The following is a 27,562-nucleotide window of genomic DNA, read 5'->3' as shown; positions in this document are numbered from 1 at the left end:
CAGCCATGTGAGTAAAGTTATCCTAGATCATCCCAGCTGCCAGCACATGTTTAAACAAGCCACAGAAGCATGAGAAAGCCTAGCAAAGATGAACCAAACTAGCCCAGAGCAAAGAACTGTCAGCTTACCCCCAGAATCATAGTGTAAATGCAATGGTTATTATAAATCACAGTATTTTGGGGTCATTTGTTACAAAGCAAAAGCTAAATGATTACAAACATGAAAAAGATCTTGAACAGGAGCACATTTTCATAAGTTTGGTACCCAAGCACAGACCATTGAGAACCAAATTATCTTTCACTGTAGATTCTCACAGTGTCAACAGTTCAATCCAGAATCATATGGAATATGTTGTGATCTTTTGCATGGACTCTCTCGTCCTGTGTTATTATGTAATCACAATGTACACATAAGAATAAAACCTCATTTATAAGATATTTTTAAAGAGAATAGACACCCAGAAAATGTGGACTTTTTGATAGAAATGGTACATTTGTTTCGTTGAGACATTATTTTAAATAAAATATATTAAGTCTCAGTTATTGTACTGAGTATAAAAATTATACTAAGAACCATGTCAGAAGGTTGAGGCATTATCTACTATTTCAGTGGACTGCTCTCACAAACTTCACATACACAGGTTGAATGGATCCTCTGAAAAAATAAAATAACTATATGCCATTTCTCTACCTTTTTACCATTTTCTGGGTGTTCCATTTTGAATATTAATTGACTGATTAACCTGATCATCCATTTCCCTTGAAAACAAGGGTTAAACTGCAAAACCGGGCAGTTATTTTTACATTGATTTTACTTTCTATCTCTTAAACTTTGAAATGAGTTCTCATATAATATTTTAGTTATAAATATTACATTGGAAAAACTGGAAAAGAGCTTGAAATATTTATCACCTCAAATTATTTCCTCTTATAATTTTGAAAGTAGTATGAAAAGAAATGTTCTAGTTAATACAGTTTATGGCCATCATTTACACTTTGACACATGTATTGCATGATCAATAGATGCATTTGGAGATCTTAAAAAGAGCTTCGACATCAGTATTCTACTGCAAAGATATATTTACATATTCAGATTGGTCCAGTTATTAGTATATCATATACACTTGATTTATATAATATTTGACTATTTGAAGCCTCATTCCAAAGTTTTTATTTTTGGTTACCTCTTTTCAGTCCTTTCAATACAGTGTAAATAGTAATTAGCACTCAAATACAGCTCTGCAACTTTACCAAGAAATAATAAATAATATAAATAAAATATTATAAATAATATAAATAAAATAATAAAATACATCCATTTTAAGCCTTGATATTCAATCTCTCTAGGGGTCCATTTTAGTTTAACTCACACTTATTCTTTCTTCCTTGTCATCGATTCGAATTTTATCTTTTTTCCAGTAGATGGTGGGTTCTGGGTGTCCCCGGGGAGGTTGGCACTCCAGGATTGCAGGCTCTCCGGCTGCCACTACAACATCTGTGGGATTTTGCCGGAAGTCATCTCGTAACACTGAAGAAAAACAATTGTAGTAAAAGAAAACTCAATGACAGTAACTTTAGCTTCCTCTTGCAAAAGGTAACTTCAAGTCTTAACTTACTTTGTTCTAATAAAATTCACTGGTATTTACTGAGAACAGAACCACGCCCATCTTAAAATATGTTAGAGCCAATCTAAGCGCTTCATCAACAGGGAAATGATTAACTCTATGACTATGAACCTTTGCTATAAAATCTGAGTTTAAAATGAGATAAGCCTAAAGAAAATAAGATGAGACACATTCATGATATAGTTTTGACATTTAATACAAACTCAAAGTACAAAACTGTTTATGTAGTATGATCCCATTTTCTATTTAAAATGCATATACGTATACATACACGTGTATAAATGCATTAAAATAAGTTGTTATACTTAAAACCCTGAAACAAGTCATGTGCACGTGGTCTGGGAGCATGTATGCCTGTTCAGTCTGGGAGGGGAAGTGGGGTGAGAACTCCTTGAGAAAGCCCTTTCTCGTGACATGAATATGGACAAGATCCACACTGTTTTCATTACACTTCTGAAGATAGACTCATTGTTCACCCTTGCAATGCACTAGCACCCACATACACAGGGCTACATTTTCATTCTGTCTGCATCTCCACCTGCCGAGCGACATCTGGGCAGCGTGACATTCGGAGCAGAGATATCCCTTATAGCGGTTTTGCCAGTCTGAATTTCCCCTCCTTTCATTAGGAGAACAGCAGGTTGGACCTCCGTTGTAACCTCCGAAAATCTGGCATGCCTGGCTCTCCAAATGTCACCTATCTATCTGTGCACTTTTCTTCCCCTGGCAAAATGAAAAGCCTGGAGAAATGACTTGGTCCTATCAGACTGCAGAATGCTGGTTTTATTTAACAAATAAGGACTATATCTATTTTAGGGTAAACATTAGAAAAAGCAGTTGAGAAAACAGGTGAAGGAGATTAAAGGGTACAAGCTACCAGTTATAAAATAAATAAGTTACAAGGAAGTAATGTACAGCACAGGGAATATAGTCAATATTTTATAATAACTTTGTATGGTGTGTAATCTGTGAAAATATTTAATCACTACTTGTACACCTGAAACTAATATAATATTGTAAGTCAACAATACTTCAATAAAAAATGTAGTTGAGACCAGCTAATATACCATATAACACAATTGCCTCTACTTTTTGTAACTGCCTTGACCTTTCCTATTCTTTGATATTCTAACACAGACAAGGTTTTTTCCCAATGTACCTTGGGGTAAAAAAATAACCCCCCCAACACAAATATATGCGTGTATATGTATGTGTGTTATACACGTGTACATATATATACACACACCTGCATACATATATACATATGAACACACACATACATTTTCTATATATAAATTGGTCAAGCTATTTGAAATTGGTCAGCTATTTAAAATCAAAATTGGGCGGCTTGTGCTAACTTGTTATGTAAATCATCTGCTGCAAATGTGGATTAGGTCAAACCAACTGCTTTTCATGTCCTGTAATGAGACCCACTTCAGCACTCCGCTTCTTTGTTGGGCCAAGTCTCCAGGTTAATTGTCATTCTCCAAATAAATAAAAATCCCCTGTCCTGAAAATAGGTCCAGAGAGACAACTGAGTGACTTTTAAGGCTTTTCTTTTCTTGTCTCTTGCAACATGGTTTTCCATCTTAATGAAGTCATGACCTTTTATGAGATTAGAGAACCTTGTCTCCTACTGAAGGAGCAGTAAGAAAGAATTCAGCACAAATTGCTCACTCTTAGTTATAAGCTGATTAATTTACTGCTTTAGCTGCTGAGGAAATGTGTTCCATTTTAGCACAATGAACTGCACATTTTTCGGTTCTCTTGTCTAACTGGCAAGAAGGATGTGATTTATATGCATAGGGGTTTGCTTCTGAATGGGCTGAGGGAAGTGTGCATTTAAATGTGATGTTCATGCAGGAGGGTAAGAAGGGGTTAACACTGTGCTTCCCTATTGCAGGTAAATCCTCAAGGTAGAGCAAGCTGGTGACTCATTTATATCCTGAATACAGAACAGCTGCCTATTTATGCAATGTTAAGACCCGCAAAACTATGGTAACAGGGTGGTGAGCACCCCTACAATATCCGGTAGTGGCAGCAAGTGGTGTTTTGGCAGGCTCTCAATCTAGTCCAAAATGACACATCTGGCCAGTTGGAGAACCTTCTCCAGAACTGGTCTCCTGACAAGTAAGCCAAAAAGCCTCTGCTCAAATGGTACTTAGGACCACTGCAGATGATTCAGAAACACAGTATTACATCAATCTGCAACAAGCCAAATTAAAAAAAAAAAAAAAAAAAAAAAGGTCCTTTGATATGGGGGATAAAAAGGAGGAAAATATCATAACAAACTAGGGGCTGCTGCTCTTAAACAATATAACGTGTGTTTATGGCGTTGACAAAAAAAGAAAATGACTCCAATTTGCAAATGAAGCCAAGAAATCTAACATCAACTGTAATTTTAGGCTTTCCGACTATTCACCCAGAGAGTAGAGTGAGATAATAGTATAATTGGTACTGTACCCTCTTCAACTTGTAAAATGCTCTCTGGGGTTTATAGAGTAATTCATTTTTGCTTAGTGATACCATTTCTTTTACATCTTTGGGGATAATAAAATGTGTTTCTTCTCTCTCTCTCTCTCTCAAATAAAACATTCAAGAGAAAAACAACCCTTTCAGCAGGTTCTAGCACAGCAAACAAATATAGAATCTGTCTTAGGAAATAGAAAGTCATTTTTACTCATCTCAAATTGTATAAATGTTCTGATACCTGCTTCTGTGTTTCTGACGTTTGTATACCCATTCACAAATGTAAACAAAATAAAATGAAATATTTATTGTTTCCAAATTTTTGCTAATTATTCATTTCTGTCTTGGATTTTGCCCTCTGCTTTATGGCAAGTGATAAAAAATAGAAGGTGTTCTCTACAGTAAAGGATTTATGTATGTTAGATAACGGGAACTAAAACAGTCCTGTAAATGTAAAAAAGCAAAGCAAGTCCAAATTGAGTCTATATATTTTTTCTCATTAAGCTCCTACTCTAAAAAGAACTGGAAGCCATATTTTCAATGTGGCTTGACAAGTAAGCCAAAACAAGAGCATGCAGCAATATGTGTTTACCTAAAGCTCCAAACAAGTCTTTAAATAGGGTGAAGAGAAATAAACATGATGAACTGAAAAGAATCTGGTTAAAAAGACAAAAGCTGGGGGCAGGGTAGAGGTACGTTGTACTTTAAAGAAAAGAAGATATAATAGACACACTTTTGATATAGTACTTGCTTGCAGATCTAAGTTTAGAATACAAGGGTTCAAAACTCCATGGGGGAAAAAGAGAAATCTAGTTGGCTAGAACCCAAATATTCATTTCTCTCTATGAGCTGAAAACACAAATGAGACTTCACTAAGCTGGTCATAACCTGGGTTAGACTTGAATTCTCTTTACATTGACATGCACGGTGACTTAGAAAGTTATTCTGGAAGATCAATAAATTCTGAATTACTACTGTGTTTGATATGATAGAGTTCATATTCATGACATAAAGATTTGTAACAAATTAATTCAATTCTACAAGAAGACACTGAATACTGCAATGTGCTTGGCAGTGTCTTATAAAGTGGTTAAGGAATACTGTATAAAACGGAAATGACGTGACGGTGCCTGTGGTAGGCTTGTTCTCTAACGCTCCACAATAACCTCTCCCTCTTGGTATTTATTTCTTTGTCTCATCCCCTCCCCTTAACTGTGGGCTGGACCTGGTGACATGCCTTTAATGAAGCGATGGAATGTCATTTCAAAAATTAGGTTACAAAAGGTTGTAAGTTTCATCTTTTTGGTTCTGTCTGTCTTTCTGTCTCTCTCCTCATGTGCTTCCTCTGATCATGCAAGATGCCACACTGCTCGACGTAGAGGCCCATTTGCCAATGACCCGAAGGCAGCTTTCAGCCAACGGTAAGCAAGGAACTGAGGCTTCAGTCCACATCCCTTGAGAGCTCAAATCCTGCCAGCAACTACTGAAATTTGGGAACAGGAACTTCTGCAGTTGAGCCTTTACATGAGACCACGGCCCTGACCAACATCTGCATTGCAGCGTTGTGAGAGATCCTTAGGAGGAGACTAAGTTAACTCATGTCTGGGTTCCTGACCCACCGACAGTAAGAAAATAAATGTGTGTTGTTTTAAGCTACTAAGTTTTGTGGTAATTTGTGATACAGCAATAGGTAACTAATACAGTGCCCTAAAACAGCTTCACATCTAGGTATCCCTTTAGAGCAGACCTCTTGGACTTTTGCTTCTTACTATCCCACATTCTTTAGCTCACCAAGTCCTCTCCCTTCTGTCCTAATTCAATAGTTCTCAAAATTCTTTTTTGCCTCAGTCAACAGAGACAAGGCAAATCATTACTCTGACATTTCATCATTTTAAAATAAATTAGCAATAATAATGAAATGAGACTGCATAATTAGCAGACTTCTGAAAGATACATTTCTGACTTACAACTTATACATGCTTCCAAGCAGTTATTAAAAATGTAGAGCCTAAAACATTATGGATGAAAGTATTCATACACACCATCAGATAAAGAAGACCATCCACAGCAAATTAAACTGATCACGGGAAAGGTAATTTAAAAAGAGATATGAGATATGTAATTAAACGCACGGTTAGCAGCAGTTGAAACCTCTGGCAACTCAAAGCAACGCTTATCACAAGGCTTCCATGCCAGGAGGATTTCTCTCTGTATGTGCACCTGAGCTGTCAGAGCTGTGCAGCAAGAGACTTCTCAGTAGAAGACTGATGACTACTTCTAAGAGATGCCCATCCAGTGCATATTTCAGTTTAAGAATACAAAATTTGAGTAAATCTTGATACTTAAAAGGACCGTCAGAAGACTTTAGTCATGCATAATATAGGAAATAACAAGAATTTTTTTTTAAACTTGCTTTTTTGAATCAGCAGCACACACAGTAACACTTTGATCTCCCTATTTTAAAAGTAATTGCCCTACAATAATAGCTAATATTTAATGAGTACACACTATGTGCAAATCCTGGCATCATGGATATGTCATAGGTCATGTGGAATGACCTATTGTAGTGGACAAGTACAGAGTCTGAACCCTGCAGGTCTGACTCTAGACCCTACGCACAGTCATTATGCTACAATGATTTGTAATATCACCTGTATCTATTTATTTTGTCCCCACTGCCCTAGTTCAGGATGTCCTTATCTCTTCCTTAATTACTTCCAGGGTATCCTATTTAAACTTTTTCTCTGATTTCTCTTTTAATCTCTCTATTGTGGCTATTATGAGTTTGCTAAAGTACACATATGATGACATCAATTCCTTTTTCACAACTTTTTAAATGGCTTTTAAGAAAAAATTCTCTTCTTAATGTGATATCAAATGTTGTATAGAATCAGGTCTCTGTGTTTATATTTCCACACTCATCACATACATTTCTGCAACCCTCTTGCCGTAGACACACAGAGGAACATCTAATTATCGGTGCACATTAGCATATTTGGTCTTTCTGCTTGAAAATCTTCCCCAGATACCTCTTTGTTCCCTTACTTTTTCCTATTTCTTTCTTCAAACACATACTGTTCCTTCAGTGTCAGCTTCAGATTCACTCATCTGAAAAGTTTTTTCTTTTACACTTACACGGGACTAGGTTACCCACCACAGGGCTCCCATCTTTTTGTTTTTTTAATTAATTTATTTATTTTTTATATTTATTTTTGGCTGTGTTGGGTCTTCATTTCTGTGCGAGGGCTTTCTCTAGTTGCGGCGAGCGGGGGCCACTCTTCATCGCGGTGCGCGGGCCTCTCACTATCGCGGCCTCTCTTGCTGCGGAGCACAGGCTCCAGACGTGCAGGCTCAGTAGTTGTAGCTCACGGGCCTAGTTGCTCAGCGGCATGTGGGATCTTCCCAGACCAGGGCTCGAACCCGTGTCCCCTGCATTGGCAGGCAGATTCTCAACCACTGAGCCACCAGGGAAGCCCAGGGCTCCCATCTTGAAGGGCATCAGATGAGTTCATCAAGTATACTTGACAGGTTGATCGAATTGATGAACTCCTCTTCAAAGGGTGTGCTGCAGTCTTTTTCTTATTGTATAAGATACACTACAGTGTTTTAATTTGATTTCAAAATGTCATTTCTGAAGAACATTCTAAGTTGGTAGGATTTAAGAGACAGTGCACTCGACTTGCCTACCTACAAGCTCGTATATCTCTAAAATAAAAGCCTGGCAGTTCAAAAAGGTCAGAAATCAATCACTCAAAGGAACAACATATTTATGTGCAAGCAATAAAACTGCTAGCACAAATTATAGTATATCATAGTAAATATTACAGTGGGTTAGGAAAAACAGTGATAGCCATTTCTACCACTGGTACACATTATGTTCCTATCCTCATCACCAGCAGCACCTCTCACCACGGGGAACGATCGGGTGTAATCGCAGCCAGCCTGAAGTTCAGGTCCTCTACTCTACTTCCCAGGAAAGTGCACTGTCTTGTCCTGCTGCAGTAAATGGCTGTTGTTGACAGCCATGCTCTGACCCCAGGGGGAGCTCCAGCCTCAGAATGAAACTGAGGCTCTGCACACTAGAAAACATATCTGGGTTCTTGATGCCATAACTGAACGAAACAATTCTGAAGACTGTGTTAAATCTGGACTTTCTACGTATGGGATCTAAAGAAGTTTTCTTTCATTTTTAGGCCAGTTGAAACTGAGTTTCCCCCTTCAACTGAAAGCTCTACACGGATAAGTTACAATAATTCTGTATTTTTCTGAAGTTGCAAAGACCGAAAGACCTAATAAATCTAAAGATTTATTAATAAATCATCATTCACAACAAACTACTTTATTATATTTGGTACAATCAAACAAGATATGGTCAGAATGGACAGGCCAGCCACCAGCTAAACAGACAACAAGATCTGATATTTAGGGAACAAGTCATAAGTGGTTTATTCTGCACAGAAGGGGAATGGGAAAGAAAGAACTCAGTGGGGAGACATCCTGCTACCGCTGTGCAAGCTGACACTCTGGCACCTCTGCAACATGCTGACAATTCCAAAATGAGAAGGTCTCACCCCTCATCCCGCTAAGATTCCCTGTGCAAGCAAATTCACTCAGCAAATGATCCAGATAAACCAGTGGTATGAACTGGAGCATGATAAATGAACAGGGATACCCGGCGACTTGCTCATTTTCAAGTCATAGCATTTTGTGAAGCCTCGAATTCTGCAGGGAATAAAACACACAAACACACAACTCGTCCAAGAGGAATGGCCGGCTCCAAATTCCTTAGCCAAGTCTTTATTCTCGAATCGTTTTTTTAGCCCTGTTCTGTCCTCATCCGCAATATAATTTGAAGTCCCCCTAAGAGTGCCAAGCCTTCCTTAATGTTTTCCATTAATGTTTAAAACTTGCTGAAGGATTCTTAGAAATTGCATGGAAACATCATGCTCTCTGTAATTTGTATCCGTAACCTCTGTAATGCATATGTTCTCCTTGGGGACCAAGAGTTGAGATCATTCATAAACTCTTGGATCACATGTGGCACTGCAAACTGGTGACATCTGACCACGGCAGACTCGAGGCCTGTCTCTGGTAATCATTTCCTTTGGTTTGAGTTAAGGAGCCAGCAGTTGGCACTCCTTCAACACTTGGAAGTCCTGTTTTTGGCAAAGCCTAGCATCTGATATTCGACAGGGATCTGCATACCCTATCCATTAGCTTGTGAGGAAGTTGTGGACTGAGGCTAATTAATGTTTAATCAGTTCCTCTTTTTTCTTAAAGTGCCATTGTCCACAAAATTGGTCATGTGGGATCGATGTTTCCAGAATCACAGAAAACTCAAAGGCATGAGGGGAACTTAGAGGGTGTGTCCAAATATAATAGTAAGTCAGGAGGAGAACGGTGTGTAGAATTGAGGGCACTGGCCTAAATGTGTTCAAGGCGGCCTTCCTCTACTGTAAAACAAAAACTCTCCACATCCCCAAAATGTTCTACTCTGCTACCCAACCTCCTTCCAGCACCTGCCCTCTTGCTAATTTCAATCTCAGTCACAGAGATAGCTATACCTCTGGATATTGGAAGAAATAATACATTGAATTTAAAATTCAGAACTACACAGATTAATCCTAAAAAAAGCATTAAGTGATGTTTCTCAAGATGGTAACAAAGGGAAACACCAGATTATTTCAAGCTTAAATACTGCCTCCTACTTTCTCTAAATCTGGGTTGGGGCATTAGTAAATAATTAAATAATCACAACATCTTTATAGCATTTACATTTACAGGATGATCACAAATAACCATCTGTCTGCTTCTAGCTCTTCAACCTGGTTCATGAACCAAGAGCCTCAAGTCTTCAGCTAAAGAAGTTAGGCTTCTAGGTATCAGGAAGTCTTGTTACAGGCACTTTGTGGAATGTTTTTTTTTTTTGGCCCACTATTTCTCATTTTTTTCCCACACTCTCTTTTTTGCCTCATTTAGCTCTCACTGTAAGACCAAAGAAAACAAAAAATTGAAAGGGACAAATCTTTTTTATATTTTATATATAGAAAATTTGTGTATATATATATATATATATATATATATATATATATCTGTAAAAATTTTAATTCAATATACTTATATATTTACTTAAGTGCACATTTAAATTTAAAATATACATAAGTGGACTTCCCTGGTGGTGCAGTGGTTGAGAGTTCGCCTGCCAATGCAGGGGACACGGGTTTGTGCCCCAGTCCGGGAAGATCCCACATGCCGCAGAGCGGCTGGGCCCATGAGCCATGGCCGCTGAGCCTGCGTGTCCGGAGCCTGTGCTCCGCAACGGGAGAGGCCACAACAGTGAGAGGCCCGCGTACCGCAAAAAAATAAAAATAAAAATAAAATAAAATATACATAAGTATTTATTTAAATTCAAACTTCAAGATTCATTACTGCCTTAAGGCTACATCTGTCAATTTGAATAAAGGAATAAAGTGCTATCAAGTAAATATTAATGTGCTGCTTTATTCTGGATCCCAATAGATTCCTACTCTCCTCCCGCCTTGTTAGTCCTTATCTGAAGGCATTAGCTTTTACAGCATTCTAACATTGCACAGTTCACAGAGGTACACAGTCTGCGCAGCTGTGTACCTCTGTCATTTCATCCTTTCCTAGTATCAGTGGGTTAGTGCTCTGATATTTCTCTCCCATGGTGTATTCTGACGTGCCTGATCAGCATGAATTACAATGCCAAGTAACTGCCAGATGTCATGAGTTACAAACTCAATAGTCTAAGGATTATTACACATTAGGGCACCCTACAGTGCAAGGGTGTCCTGGAATTTATGTGTTATTTATTACCTATTGGCAAGGTCTCAAAGTAATCTCACCCCTGCTGATGAAATGAGGGTTGGAAGGAGAAGAAGGTCAAGGTCAACCTTCCTTGTCAAGAATGCCAGTTACTTTGAAACTACTATTGCTCTATCTTTTTTCCCCGTCTACCTGAAACTCAACACATTTCTGAATAACTGAGCTATATGTTATAATGGGCTTTCAACATGATTCTGATGATTTCACAATTTCCATCATTTCACCTATTTTAACAACACATTTCATAACCATAATCACTAGTGGTCTGATTTAGAGTGTAACAGTGAATCTCACCATAATTCATGAACTTAAAAATGACCACTGGGAGAGTATGCTGTTTACTTCCCTGTTTTACACAGGAACGTAGACCAAAGCATAACTGCATGAGACTTACTTGAATTCAAATGCAACAATGAAAGTAGTTTTTATAAATTTGTGGCGGTGATCACTCTGTAGTATATACAGCTGTTGAACTATAATGCTGTACACCTGAAATTTACATAATAAAAAATCATGTTCCACATGCCTGTGGGCTCTTTAGTCTTTCCTATCTAATATTAAGATTTGCATACGTCCACACTGCAAACTATGGGCATTACTGTAAGCTTCAGGAATTTTGCTGAAATGGATGTAATTTGACCTTTGGGAAATGTTCTATTTGATTACTACATAACAAGAACTTTGAAATGTTTCCTAATCCAGAACATAGCATATTTACTTTTTAATTGGCTGATTAAAAAAAAGCTCTATCATCTCTCTGCTCTATCCCAAAGACCCAGTAACCTTCTTTTCTTTTGCTACCAAATGAATTCTCAATGCTGTGGTTAATATTCAGCAATCTCATTACCCATCTACTGTAAATCTTCAAAATCATCACCATATTTTGACAGCTAAGCAGGAGAAGAGGAAGCAAGAAGCATATCCAAGCACTTTTTATGAATGCAAATGTGCTAGAGACCACATTTAAATTACTTCAGAAAATTCGTATTATATCATTGACAACAACCAGCAAACAATGTGCTTGAACCTATGAGTAGCACAATTTCTTTTTTTCCTGATGCTAACTCCACAGGCCCCCATCCAACCGTGCCATATACTCTTTGAAAACAAACTGATACCAAAGAACAAATAATGGATATCTTTTTAAGGTGTGATACTGAGTTCTCATGATGAAAATGTATTATAAGTATGTTTTCCCCAAAAGTGTTTAAATATTTTAAAATTCATGTAAACTCTAATCAAACCTTCATATCTTACATGAAACTAGAAAGAAGTCATATTAAGCATGGAGGTTTAGAGAAAAATCCCCCTCTTCTTCATACCCTGTAGCCTTGGTCAGCCACAGAGTATATGCTCAGCAATAAGGCAATAAATCAAATTGCCCTCGGAGTTTTTTGTTATATTTTTATTTTCTGGGCTCCATGGTTATTCCTAGGACTAAGACTCAGTACAATTTTACTCTCAAAATAGTCGTGGATAAAAAATAAACAGAGCCACTTCCTTCCTGCTTGGTGAGGTGCCTATATGGAGATAACCACCTAGTTGCATGGGATTGTTTTAGCTTCTCTGCCTGGGAGGGTACCAAAACTTAATAAGTAAGATTTATCAGAAAGTCTGCCAAACCTTTATTGCTTAGTTCTAATCAAAGCTATTTGTGATGCCAGATTATTAAAATTATTATAATTCACAAATTATTATAATTCCTAATTTGGGCCATTTTCATGCACCACATCAGCCACTTCACCTCACTCTTCCCCAAACTTTCTACAAATGGTAAAATTAGAAACTTTTTTCTTGATACTCTCAATGAACAATCAAATTATAACTGTTCTGAATGTAAGGCAAAATACGTGTATTAAATGTGGGCCAAATAAGAAAATCAGAGGTTGGAAAATGGGTTAATTTTCAAAATGAATTAGTGGATCCTAAATAATGAGATGTTACATATATTTATCCAGTGATGTCTAAAGCACATGGCTAATACAGCCCTTGAAATGTTTTTTTCCACATTTACTTAAAAGGAAGACCTTTGCTTCAGTAAGCTTCTAGGAGATAGGGCTTCAGTTCATCACTGGGAATGTTGTCAGTTGATGAAAGTGCTGGGTATGGAGTTTGGACTCTAAGATTTCTCATTTCCCTGCTAATATCACAAGTAGCTGGGGAAAAATTTATTCATTCCTTCTGAAATCTAAAATCTTTAACCTTACCTATTATTTTATCTTCCATACTAAACATTTGAGAAAGTAAATGGAAGCATTCTTCATAATTATGCCAGGACAGTTCCAGGACATCGAGGCAGAATGTTAACTACCCTCTTCTTTTCTTCTGTGCAGTTTATTCTCTAAAAATCTCTACTGCCTCATCTTTGCCCTCTCAATCATAATTCACATCCACACTGGCCTTTCCTCGGGTCCTGGAACATAGCAAGCTCTTTTCCATCTTAGGACCTTCACACTGTTTTCTATTTCTAGGTGCACTCTAGTTCCTCTCCACTGTTTGCCCAGTTCCTTTCACGATACCTAGAGCTTCCATTTAATAAATGTTTATGGAACTATTACTCTTTGACGGGGAGGCAATATGGTATTGTGGTTAAAATAATGGGCTTAGTCAGAGGCCTGGGTTTGAGGCTCGGCTCTGCTACTTAACTTGATGGTCTTAAGTCTCAGCCATGTTAAGCTCACCTTCTTCATCTGTAAAATGGGGATATTAAAGTTTATGTCTTTGGATAGTTATGAAGAATAAAGAAAGCGATCTTTGTAAAGCACATTGTGAAGCAAAGGAAACACTTCAGAAATAAGAATTATTATTGTTGTTAGAAATTAAGAATGCTAGTGAAAAAAAAAAAGGGACCCTGAACCCTATCTTCAAGAACCCTATCTTGTGTATAAAATAATTCCTCTTTTAAGGTCTTGAGGGTCAGACAGTCAAATACTATGCAATTGCTACTGGATGGTGATAATTACTACGAATGAGTACTATCGGATTTAGGATTTATATATAACAGTATAATTCTAAAGTCAAACGTATTTAGGTATCATTATTTATGTTGTAAAGTATTATCTGGGCAATAAAATATCATTGGTTCCTCCAAATCAAAAAGTTTAACTTTGCTCAATAAGTTTTACCCAGCTCATTTCTAAAAGGTGATTTTAATACGATATTTAATTTTGCTTCGTTTAATTGATACCGAGTAAATTAGATATTTTCACTTTTCAATTAGTTCTAGTTGTAACTACTAATTTGAGATAACAGAAGAGTTTTTTTAATCATTGGTTTCTTTTTTATTTAAAAAGTAGGTACTGAATATTTTGATGGTGACAGGTGCTATGTACCTATCACACTTAGAAGTACAAGATATTTCAAGCAGAGATCTTGCCCTTAGGGTGCTAAAAAGATTTAGGAAAGTTACCAAAATATAAGTCAAAAATCACAATCTGAAAGAAAAAAAAGCATGCAGCATCATAGAACCACATTGAAAATGTATTAGGATACAAAGGAGGGAAACTGTTTTCAACAAGAAAGTCATTTTATCAGGGCCAGCTTCAGAGCGGGGTTTGAAACATGCACAGTATGCTTTAATTAATTACAAAAAGAAACATGCTGGAATGTGCTTGCATGTACAAAAAACAATCTCTGGAAGGACACACAAGAAACTAATAATAACAAAGCCTTTGCAGAGAAAAACAAAAGTGGGAAGTGAGGGATGAGAGAGGAAGACTTCACTATATGCACTTCATACATTTTGATTTTTGAACCCTGCAAGTGTATTAATTACTTACTAATATGTATATTTTACAATGTATAAAGAAAAATAATTTTGACTAAGAGTGTTTTGAAAGTATACCATCTGCTCCAGCTGGATTCAACACAAAGAGTTGGGAAGAAGGTAAGGAAACCTGGTTTCTCACAAGAGTCACTCAGGGACACAAACTGCAAGTTTACAGAAAATTGGTGCTTTCAAATATAAATGCCAACAAAATACCTGTAGAATGGTAATAAGTCTGACCTTTGAGATCAAAATATATAACTCGATTAATTAGTTATTTTCTAAGGTAGAATAAATATTCAGAAAAATTTAATGTTAAGAAGGTCTCTTCATTTAAGATGAATTGAAGGCCAACTCTGAGCTAGGTACAAGAGATATAAAGGTGAGTAATATGACAACCTTTTGATCTAGACCTAGGCCTCTTAAGTGCCTCAACAGAGGACTGAATACAAAATGAGGAAGTTATAGGGGAAGGAGCAAGCAGTGGTAACTGCTCTAGATGAGAGAGGCTTAAAGCCATCACATATATTCACTGTCAACACATGACCCATAAAAGGCAAAATATCACTTATTTTAAAAAAGTTCCTCAATTCTCCCCAATTATAAGTTGTGATTCTATAAGCCCACTTTAAATATGTGAATCAAGAAAATTATAAATGATTTCTCCTTTAAAAATAAAAACTTACCTCCATTTGAAGTTTCTTTATGGAGTTTTATTTAGAGAAAATGTGAAAAACTTTAACTTTATAAAAATTTTGGTTTATTTTCCTTGATATGTCTGTGCCTTTTATACTCATATGATTTGAGTGTATAAAAACATCATGAGTTTTTTATTTTAAAACTTGGAATAAAAGGATAAAAAAAGATTAAGTATAATGATCCATTAATATAGTTTTTCTTATAGAAAGATGGTGGTATATCATAAAATGAATTATAGTCCATCTTAAACAATACAATTGGCTCAAGGAATCTTTCTCTATACCAGTAAATTCAATTTTGTCTAATTCTTAGGTTTATGATAATGTCAGCTCCTTAAAATGTTAGTTAAAACTCATTAAATGCATCTGGAGAGGTAACAGCTTCGTTACTGTAATATGATGTAAAGAAAAAGAAAATGCTTTTTTATCATTTAATTGTCTTCAAAACTGAATATATTTGTATAATAAAACGTTCACTGTATATTTTCAATAGTCTTCAAAAATTAAGCAGCCCAATAACTAAAAAATGTTCTTTTCTAAAAATAATTTTGTTCCTGCAGAGTCCTGGTTGCTGTTTTTCTGTTCTTTTTCCATTAGATAAACGTGGTCATTAGAGACAAAATCATTTGAGATAATACTAAAATACACTAACATAGTCTTTCTTTCTTTCTGAATATTTTTAATGTTTAGGTAGAAGAGGCTTTCCATACAATAGATATATTAATCAAGTATTACATTTAATTGCCTTCACTAGGTATTATTTCAGTGTCTTGTAAGACTAAAAAGAGTCGGATGGAAACTATATTGGAAATTAGCTATGTCTCTAATACAGATGTGATTATTTCATGTTTCTCTCCTGTAGTAGCTTAGCCATAGAAATTGCTTGATAATATTGCTGAGAGTTAAGATATGTAAAATAACTATAGTGATTTTTTTGTACTCTCCCCCAAATCCTACATGATGAAACCAATACCATTAAAGCACTGCAAAAATATATCTAATTTAAGCTTGTATTTCTTATCTTGTGTTCTGAGATACTTTCATAATTTTCCTCCCTCTAGCCATTACTCTTGACTGTACTTTGCCAGAAACTCCTTGTTCTTAAAACATAGTCAATATTACTCAAAAATGGAGAGCTCCCAGACACAAATTCTTCGTAGTTAACCTCTGTCAGTCCTGCCTCCATGCTGATGATTCTAAAATGAATGCCTCCAGCCTTGAGCTCCTTGAAATTCCAGACTGCCTGCTTGACATCACCCCTTGAATGTCTAAGAGTATCCTGAATTTAACGTGACCAAAATTGAATTCTTGATTTTTGTCACACAAATCTTCCCCCTCCCCCACCCCGCAAAACTTTTGTGTCTTTGTCTGTGGTACAATCGGGTATAAATTATCAACAAAGTATTTTTCCTCCATTTCTGTCACCCACGAACATCCCCCTCACATGCACACATCATCATCATCTTGTCCATTGGTAAGCCCCAATTACCAAGAGACTTATCCAGAATCTGCCTATTTTTCTTTACTACCACGCCATCATTTGGTCTGAGTCACTGTCATCTCTCAGGGAATACTACAGCTGACTCTTAATAATCTTACTTTTACTCTTCTTACAGTCAATTCCTCACATAGCCAACGGAGTAACCTCATTAAAATTGTAAAACAAATCTTGTCATCCTTCTGCTTAAAATTCTCCAAAAGACTCATCACATCTACAGAAACATCCAAATCCTTACTCTGGCTTACAAGGCATCTTGAGATCTGGACTCTCATCTCATGATACCCATTCCTCTTGTTCCCTCTCCCCCAGCCACACTGGCCCTTCTCTTCTTCTAGCAAGGCAAAGACTTCTTTAGGTCCTTTTGCTACACTATTCACTGTGATATGTTCTTCCCCTAAGACTTCCTTTTAGCTCTCTTCTTCTCGTCCACCAAATCTCAGTTTATATGACAATTCTTTGAGTTTCCCTTTTATGACTACCCAATCTAAAGAAGCAACAAGATCACACATATCACACCCTTTTGGTATTTGCCCCCTTTATATCACATATGTGGAATTATTTTGTCTGCTAGCTTGTTCATTATCTATCTGCCTTCAGTAGAATGTAAGCCAGCTCCATGAAAGGAAGGACCTCATTCATTGTTTACTGTGGTATCCCCAGGGTCTACAATGGTATTCTTGGCACATAGCAAGTGCAAAGTAAATATTTACTGAATGAATAGATGAGTGAGGAATTTCAATTCTTGTCATCAAGATAAGACTAAACTGGATACAGTTGATTATTACATATGCATCTTTAGTAGAAAGTTCCCTACACTAATTTAATGATTTTACTCAATAAATGTATGGGAAGTTGCTTGTCATTTGCTTTAGTAAAAAATATAGTATGCTTTGAGGGGCATTATTGTGGAATGATCTTCTAGTAGTGGAATGCTAGTAGTTTCTCATTTTCAAAGTTAAAAACTAACACAAATTTCACAGTATTCAAATGGTCAGAAAAATGTCAGAAACTTATATCACTGCTTAAAACATTCATAATGTTTTCAAGATTATGTTCTGCATTTTTTTAAAAATATCTCAGTTGTCTAGTTGGATGGGATAAATCAGTGTCTAATAATGATCAAGATTTCTTGCCTATAATGGAAACCCCACAATAACCCTGTGAGGTAGGTAGGCTTATGAATGAAAAGACAAATGTTTGAAGATACCAACTTCATCCAGTTAACAAGAGGAGGGACCAGGATTTGAAAATAGACCTTTTTTCTTTCATTTTCTATTATTTTGAAAGAAACTTAAGCATAACACACATACTTTATAATTCCTTAACCCAATAATTAAAGTATACTAAAAATAATTTAACTTGGAAACTAAGGTCGTCATTATAATCAGTTATTACATCATGCTGTGAGATGGTGACTTCAAACATTAGGCTAAATCTATTTTTAATTTAAAGTTCATGATGAAACTTGCTTCTTTGAATGAACCCCTAATATGAGCTTGATTCTGTACAATTGCTTTTTCATAGAAACTGGAGAACAAAAGCTAATGGTGGGTGGATTGCTGCTTTTCTAATGGTAGCTCAAGCCCTGAGGATTGCAGTCTTCATGTTTTTTTTAAATATATGTCAATCTCTTTTTTCAGCAAAACTAAACTTTTAGTCAGATTCAATCTTTTTTGTGTTTTCATTTATTTTAAATGGAACATTAGAAAATACATGTAACCATCTTGGAGACAGTTCATTTCTCTGAGTGATATAATCATTATGAGATTATATCTCTTGCAAATATAGGTACAGACAGAACATTACATCTTCAGCAGTTCCCGGCCCTCTGCAGGTGAAGCCCACAGGTTTTGGTGAATGAAAGCCTTCGGTTTGAGTCCTGGCACTGCTGATTATTAGCATGGGACTTGGGGCAAGGTATTTATCCTCTGTAAGCTTCTGCTTCTTCATCTGTAAAATGGGGATAATGTTGCCTATCATCTAGGGTGACAATAAGGATTAAGTGAAAGCACTTTTTGGCATTTAGCACATGATTAGCAAAGAGGAAGTATTCATTAATTTTCATGGTTTTGCATAATCAAATAGACAGTGATGTTCAAAGTTATATACTCTCCCTTATAAAGTATGCATCTCCCCACAGTGATAATTCTCCCGGTTAAGTACATAAATATATAACAAAGTTGTAGATTAAATACAATATCATGGAAATTTCTGTTATTGCACTAATTTAATAGTGGAATATAAAGTAACATCAAATAATATTTTGCATAAGCAAAATAATGTTTACTGGGACTAAATAATTGTTTTAAACATTTACATTAATTAGATTAGATTAAAAGTTGTGGCACTTTAATTTTGCTTTATATTATTTAAGAAAAAAAATCAATCATTTACTTTTAGGGTAGTCTTTCTTATTAAAAACACATAGAACAATTGGGTCAAGATTTTTAGCAAAAGAAAGAATCACAATAGTAGCAAGCAAGTGCAAAGAATGACACTACTATAATGCCAGGAGATTTTTATGCCTAATTTTTAGTGAGCAATCATTTAATTTTAGTTTAAATGTAAATATTTTAACCAAAAAATTAGCTCCTTCTTATTACAAATTTTCACTATGCTCAAATTTGTCAGATATCTCTCTTTATATCTTTAATTGCTGAACAAATATTTTCATCATTTACTAGCTTGGGTATTTGATCCTCAGTATTATATAGCTGGTGATGCCTAAAGATTAAAATAAATCTTCTCGAGAACACAAAAAGAAAATAGTTGAAATAGTGAGAGGAAAAAACAAATCAGGTTTAGTTCCTCAAGAATCAAAAATCACCTGTTCCTGACAGTTCCATCTTCCACTCTCCAAATGCCTGTTAGTAAAAGAAAAGCAGTCCGGCCCACCCCCTGACATCTTTAATTGACTTCCTAGAGAGTGTTATCAAGAGCTACTCAAGCGGGGCTAATAGTGCCTGAAGATTGCTCACACATGGCAAAAGTGGGTGTGCTGGACTTTAAAAGGGCTTCAGGGAGAGCATAATCTCTACTTCATGTGGGAACAAGAACCAAGGGTTATCTGAAAAGCAACAAATAATCCTTCAGCACTCTTGAGACAGAAGGAAGATGTGTAATTGGGAGCTGGTGAAATTGGTGCCTACATGCAGACATCTTGAAGATGCTTCGCATCACCATATTTAGATTGTGACCCTGAGTTGTGTTAGATGTTGGGAACTAAATGACAGAAAAAGACACTGGCCATGCTGAGCCTTCCTTTTGACAATTAATGTTGAGTCTTTTGAGAGCATATTGTACCTAGAGAGGTATCTTATATTGAGAAAAAGCAAAAAGGATCTGGCAGAATTCAGACAAGCCCAGGCATTTTCAGTTCCATGTAAAATGTCATCCCTATTGGGAGGACAGCACATATGGTGCCTAAGATCTACTTCTTGGACTGCTGCCTAGGCATACTGGGATGAAAAGAAGTTTGTTTGTTTGTCCTCTTTTCATTTTCCTTTTGCCACTGAATTTCTCACTTCTGCGATTAGAACTAGATATTTAATTGAAAAAGAATGAAAGAAAGCATTGCACACAAAAAGCAGCATCTTGTATATCTTTTAGCTTTTATTAAACCCTCATATTTTCACATGAATGTTTGCCCATCATTTCTAAGACTGTCCCCTACTTCCTCTCTACCAAGCTAAGATTCTTTCCTTTGAAGCAGGGCCAAGCCTTGAGGTTTCTTCATTTACCAACAAAACAAAAGTAATTATGTTTCATATCTAAAAAGAGCAACTCCTGTTCACTCTCAATTTGATATCTTTAATGACTATTTTCATTGGCTCACTGCATCTAACTATGAAAATTTTCACTGTACAAGTGAAAATACTAAATGGCTTTCAATATTATTTCATTTTCTAGTTGACATCCAGTTGCAGTCTACTTGTTTGTACTTCTATGTAGAATGTAGTTCTATGTAGAATGTGCTATGATATTATGGTATATTTTTACACCATGGTACTAAATAGTGTGCTCAGAATTCAAGGGCATATCGGAACACTAATAATATTTACTGAATAATTTCTCCATCACTTTACTACAAGAAGACATGAACAGCCTTGATAATAACCATTTTATAAGAGAAAATGAAATAAAAATTGGCATTGAATTTGCAAATTCCTTCCACATTTAAGGACACTTTATTGACAAAGTTCTTTAGTTACCATTTACCTCAAGGAGTTTACTATAAAGTGAAATATTATAAGAAAATCTCTTTGCAAATGAGATCATGTATGTTATGATAGTATTTGATACTTATTAATAAATGAATAAAAGGAACATTGGCTATTATCACCAAAAATTTTTTTGAAGGAAGAAAAGAAAGATTGTTACTCTTGCTTACATTCAGATTCACCTGTTTTGTCCTAATTAACTATATTCACAATGTCAGCTACTATAGGAATTTTTTTTTAGTGTCATACTTTTTGAATGTTTCTATACAATCTTTCCCCTAGTTCTTGTAATTTACAAAAATATTTTTTTCATTAATGATTGTAGCTGCTCAAACATTTTTTCAAGTTTAATTTATTGTCTTCTCAAAGATGTGAAAAAGATTCTTCCATTAATCAAATGATATGCAAGCTTTGCTAACTACAGTAGTAATTCTATTCATTTGAAAGGTAGTTAAATTGGTTGTTTTGGGTTCAGCATTACAGCTTCATTCTTCTATTTGTTATATCATGATAATTTTACCTTTTCAAATTACAAACCATAGAATTAAAAATCTACTTTACATTAGCCATAGAATAAAAAATCTACTCTACATCAACAGTAAACTTATTCAAGCAATTTCTCTTGCCATTTCTTGGTGTTAAGCCACTTTCACACACCTGGGAGATAGTAGCCTAAATTACAGGTACAGCCTGGGCGTAGGAATGGCTGCAAAACTAACTTGTCCAAACCATGATGATTCATATGGTATCCCAACAAACTGAGTTAGCAGAATGTCAACTTCTATCACTAACAGATATAAATAAGTCATTAGAAAGGGAGAAAAATAGAATAGACAATTAAATAAGATTAACTATAATGAAAAACAATAATAATCCTGGGAAATTTCAAGAGTATATGGTGACTTCTTATGAATTTAGAAGAATGTCAAAGAAATATTCAAAGGACAACCTTTCAACATGTCAAGCTGTGAAATGTTATAGGTCAGCTACACTATGGATTAATAATAATGTTCTGCACAGATGATGCCAGTACAGAGTTAAAATGATATCTGATATAGCATACATTGTTGCTGTGTAGAAGATTAATATAATGTTTCCATCTTTCTGCCTCAAGATGTATTAGTACAAGTAAGGACTAAATGAAAAGGTTCTTGAATATAAAAACTGGTAGGCATTCAGGAAAGTTTTGATTGTAAAGGAGTCTGGGGTTTGGCATAGTGCATGACCAATGTAATGACAGTGGAAATATACAGAAATTGATAACTAGAGACTGTGCTGCATTTAACAAGGCAGAACAATAGAAAGTACAAAAACAGTGAAACAAAATTGAATGCTTATCTTTTTTTGAAACAAAATCATGTTCATATGATAAACAACAGAGTAACTATCGAAATAAATATCAATGTCCTGGACAAGTTTTAAAAAAATTAATGTACTAGCAGGTATTTGTGCCATAAATGAACAAATAGTTCAAGGGGATGGTATAAAAGAAAGACCCAGAGTAAGAAGATTTTTGAAGGGGATGCCAATCTCAAATAAGGGTACACACACGTTCTTTTTTTTTAAATTCCAATGAAGGTCTCTGATCAATTCAGTTGTAACTGTTGATGAGAAATAAAGATTGAGGACAAATGTTCTGAAGGAGCGACAGGAAGGGCATGTATTTGAAGACACCTAAAACACATGAGAAATCTTCCAGTCTCCTAGTGATTCCTTCACTTTCCTTTCTAGAAACTCACATTATAAAAAGGTCATATTGTTACTTGCCTTTTTTTTTTTTTTTTACTTGCCTTTGAGTTGGGTAGTTAATTCATGTAAATTGATCAAATAATCATTTAATTACAACTCCATGCTATGCACTCAAGTAAGACCTGTAAGATAACAGTTAATAAGATACCATTTCTGTCATTAATGACCTAGGACTGTAGTGGGAACTATGGTTAAAAAAGAGAAAATGTTTAGTAATTTTCAGAAATAATCAGGAATATTAACTAAACTTTACATACCTCATTATTACAGCTGTTTGAAAAAAAATCTCAAATTATTAGACTAATTAGCATCTGTAAATTGAGAGATTAGATTATCTCCAATTCCTTTTAGCCCTTACAGCAAAACAGTAATGGAAACCAGTATGGCCAGTGAATGTGAAATTATAAGGTCCAGTTAGTGGATATGATTAGAAATTTAGATTAAAGTAAAAGAAAAAAAAGCCAGCCTTTAAATTTGTAACTTATAAAAAAATCAATCCATGTAGATGAGTGTTGGGGAGAAACCCTCCTTATTAAACTCTGCACTCCCAAAGTCGAATACAATGATTAGGAAGTTGTTCCATAAATGCTTAACGAATTAAAAAGATGACATGGAAGACCATTTATGGAACAGATATAATATTTTTATTTTTTATAAGTATTTTTCCCCAATTTGGAGCAGCTTAATAGGTAAGATGGTACTTTTAGTTTTGGACAAATGAGAAAATAGAATAAAATATCTGTGAGACATCCAAGTTACAATGTTGAGTTGGTTTGAACATGAAGATCTGTGATAGCTAGGCCGTAGCTATTCACTGAGGAAATGTCAGCACTCATGTAATAACTGAAGACATAAAATTAAAATGCATCACTCAAGGATGAGGTAGGAATCCTGGAGGAGAACTATGAGAAATACAAGTTTACAGAGCAAGCTGAAGAAATGGAAACTGTAGAGAATACTGCAATTTGATTCTCATTGGTTTGTATGTGTGCCCTTGATATTCAAACCTATTTCTGCAAATTAAATGAACTTTTCCAATGATTTCTATAATTTACATTTTTATGGAAAAACATTTTGGTTTTAGGGCACAAAAATCACATATATCATATCAATCATTTAAAAACTAATCCTGTCACCTGTAAGCTGATCTATTCATAATAATAGCTAACATTTATTGAGCACTTACTATATACTAGTTACTGTTCTAAATCCTTGACAAGAATTACCTGCTTTAATCTTAATAATAGTACCAAAAATAGATATTGTTAAATTACCACCTTACAAATGAGAATATCTAGCCATACAAATATATACAATATATATTGCCCACTGTTCCCATGATAGAAAAGGGTAACTGGGAGATTGGAGACAGTGTTTGTTTTACCCGAAAGCATGTTCCTTGTCTTCACTATATAAGATTGAAACGTAAGCACGATTAATTTATCTGAGTTTAACTATACGTACTCAGAAGGAGAGGGAGACTCTATTTCCACAATTCAGCCACTTCCCAATACTATTCCTACGAAATAAGATTTAGAAATCTGTCCTCTCACAGTCTCCCTTTCCACATGTAATGAGAACATCTCACTATTCTGATTGCAATGAATGAGCGTGATACTTTATGGATGAGTCAATGAATTTTGAAAGATCTTTTTTTCATTATTTTGCTATTAACTAACCGTTAAAATAAATTCCAATTTAAAATGTAATTCAGTGAGATGTTTATTGTTTTTCCAGGGGAAAAGATGGAAAGTAGGGAAAAGAAAGAAGGGAAAAAAGAGAAACGGAGAAAGGCAGGAAAAAAGCAAAGAAGGAATGAGGAAGAAATCAAATAGTGCATCTTGACTGACAATGGTGGAACACTGAAATTTCAGAGTGAGATCTTTCAATATTCTTCTCATTTATTCATTTAATAAATATTAAATAAAACCAACTTGGGCAAGCACTGCACTAGCATCAGGGGATGCAATGATGAGCCAAAACATACCTGAACCCTATAGGCTTTCATTGAAATAGCTATACCCTCTTGTCATGAGGACATTAAGCCAAGAGTGTGTGATCTAGATAGTGAAAAATATAGGAGTTCAGAGAAAAGCACTATGAGATCATAATAATAGGAAAGATGTAGGAGGAGATAGTTTTGTTTGTTTGTTTTAAGTTTGGAGAATACTTTTAACATATCAATCGAAAATTTTGATTTTATAGACATGGACAATTCTAAAACTTCAAAATTCATAAGAATTAAATGGAGAGAATTGGAAATTATAAATGTTTCTTAGTGAAACATTTTTACACTGAATTTCAAGCTACTGAAGAAAATTTTGATATAACTAGGAATTAAGAACATATAGAAATCCACTTATAATGCATCTGTTATGATTTCCTTTGAAAATCACAACTGTTCTCAAATGCATTTGGATTTTTGTAAAATTATGCATTTGAAAGAAGCTTTTTAACTTTATAGAATTTTAAATGTGCATTCACAATTAATATGTTTCACTATATCCTGCAGTATAATTAATGAATCAAAATTAATTCTCTACTTAGCTTGAATGCCATCTATTATCTCAAAACATGATTCTAAAATATATAACATAAAACAAAGGCATTTTTCTTCCATTAAACTCATCTTTACCTTGCCTAGACTTACAAATATCACAAAGAAATCTCTAGTATCTCTAAAAGATAAAGGCTTTAGTCTTGTTCTACTGATTCTACCATTTTTGATATTAAAAAAACAAAAATCATATATATATACATGTATCCATGAATAATATTTAAATGTTTTTCATGTTAACTGCTGGGATAAAAGGAATAAAAATAAAAATGTGCTAAATATACCTGTTCTAATTATCTTCATCATTCTTGGGATATCTATTACCCAGCAGGCACTATATTGGATATATAACCCCTAAACCATGCAACACTTTTCAAGAGAGTATCTCCAGTTCAAAGATGTATGTTTCTGAGTTTCAAAAATTGACTTTCTAAATGTCATATGGCTTAGAGTTAGAAACCCAGGGTTCTTCTTCTCTAAAGCGTGAATTCCTTTCACTTCCCTTACAAGAAAATGGCTCATGTTAGTTTAAGTTACACTATTAGCATTCCATGCTAACAATAAGAAGTGAAATGTCTCATTCACCAACAAAGTGGAAAAAGTAGATTTGAACACTTTAACAACTGGATTCTCAATTCTAAATAAAAACCAGCTGACTCTACAATGCAATTATTCTAAAATATGCCCAGAGAAATGTGTCTAGAGAGTATCTAAAGATTAGCAACCAGATATTTCTCAAATGGAAAAGCAAAAGCTTATGGCACACATTACAAATTTAGGACATTTTATTTTTTTCTGTTTACAGGACACTTGTAGATTTTTTTTTTTTTTTACTAGAGCTGAGTTATTAGAAGCTGAAACAGAAAGTTGCTTTATTAAACGGTGGGATTCCTTATTTTTTATTTTTGCATCATTAAAAATAAAAAATCTCATTGTGTTTACCAAGAAGGTTTGTGCCTTAATTTTAGCAGAGCTACAATGGCTCACTTGATAATAAAATGCTAGCCAATCAATCCCCTCTGGTGTTTTTCGAGGTCTGACTTTACTCACTTGAGAGACACCATTTTTTTCACTTGAATAATTTTGTATAAATAAACTCAGATTTTGCTAGCTAAGCACGTGGAAGTCATATAAAGCACACTAATCACATAGTTTAAGCATTCAAAATGTAGCATATAGCAAAAACTGCAGTGCTGTTTCTGTCAAAACCTGTCACCTGATGCAGAAAATTGTTGGTTTTATGAGTCATTTTTTTCAGTGAACTCTAATGGAAACACGGCTTATGGAGATTTTAATGAAAGATGCAGATTTCTTTCTTTCTTACTTTCAATGAAACTCAACCAAACTGTCCTCTCTGTGATTAAAAGGAACACATTTTTGGGTAAATAGAGAAAAAGCCATTTATAATGTATTTTAAGGACTTACAGACTTTACAGCACATATATTATCCTTTCATTTCTCTAAAAATACATTTGCCAACCTAACTCTGTATCTAAGAACCTAAAATTTCACTTACCCCCATATGTGTTTTTTAAAATTCAAAGATAAAAATTGAAAATATATACCCTTTCTTTCTTATTACTATTTTGTTTTTATAATCTTTTTTTTTTTTTTTAACATCTTTATTGGAGTATAATTGCTTTACAATGGTATGTTAGTTTCAGCTTCACAACAAAATGAATCAGTTATATATATACATATATTCCCATATCTCTTCCCGCTTGCGTCTCCCTCCCTCCCACCCTCCCTATCCCACCCCTCCAGGCGGTCACAAAGCACCGAGCTGATCTCCCTGTGCTATGCGGCTGCTTCCCACTAGCTATCTACCTTACGTTTGGTAGTGTATATATGTCCATGCCTCTTTATCGCTTTGTCACCGTTTACACTTCCCCCTCCCCATAGCCTCAAGTCCATTCTCTAGTAAGTCTGTGTCTTTATTCCTGTTTCACCCCTAGGTTTTTCATGACATTTTTTTTTTAAATTCCATATATATGTGTTAGCATACGGTATTTGTCTCTCTCTTTCTGACTTACTTCACTCTGTATGACAGACTCTAGGTCTATCCACCTCATTACAAATAGCTCAATTTCGTCTCTTTTTATGGCTGAGTAATATTCCATTGTATATATGTG

The 27,562-nt window shown here is 35.1% G+C and overlaps 1 protein-coding gene across 5 annotated transcripts in view; it reads right to left on the bottom strand.

Annotated features, from left to right (window-relative positions):
- ROBO2 (roundabout guidance receptor 2) overlaps positions 1 to 27,562 on the bottom strand; it is a 1,637,092-nt gene that overhangs the window by 160,346 nt on the left and 1,449,184 nt on the right. For all 5 annotated transcript variants that reach the window (XM_027102521.1, XM_027102511.1, XM_027102532.1 and 2 more), the window contains one exon: positions 1,370 to 1,527. In XM_027102521.1, the coding sequence (XP_026958322.1) occupies positions 1,370 to 1,527 (158 nt within the window). The remainder of the gene's footprint in view (positions 1 to 1,369; positions 1,528 to 27,562) is intronic.

This window comes from Aethalodelphis obliquidens, unplaced genomic scaffold, assembly GCF_003676395.1.
Source record: "Aethalodelphis obliquidens isolate GAN/ISIS:26980383/991018 unplaced genomic scaffold, ASM367639v1 scaffold1, whole genome shotgun sequence".
NCBI lineage: Eukaryota > Metazoa > Chordata > Mammalia > Artiodactyla > Delphinidae > Aethalodelphis > Aethalodelphis obliquidens.
The sequence above is the reverse complement of the archived record's forward strand: the minus strand, read 5'-3'. Positions and strand labels throughout refer to the sequence as shown.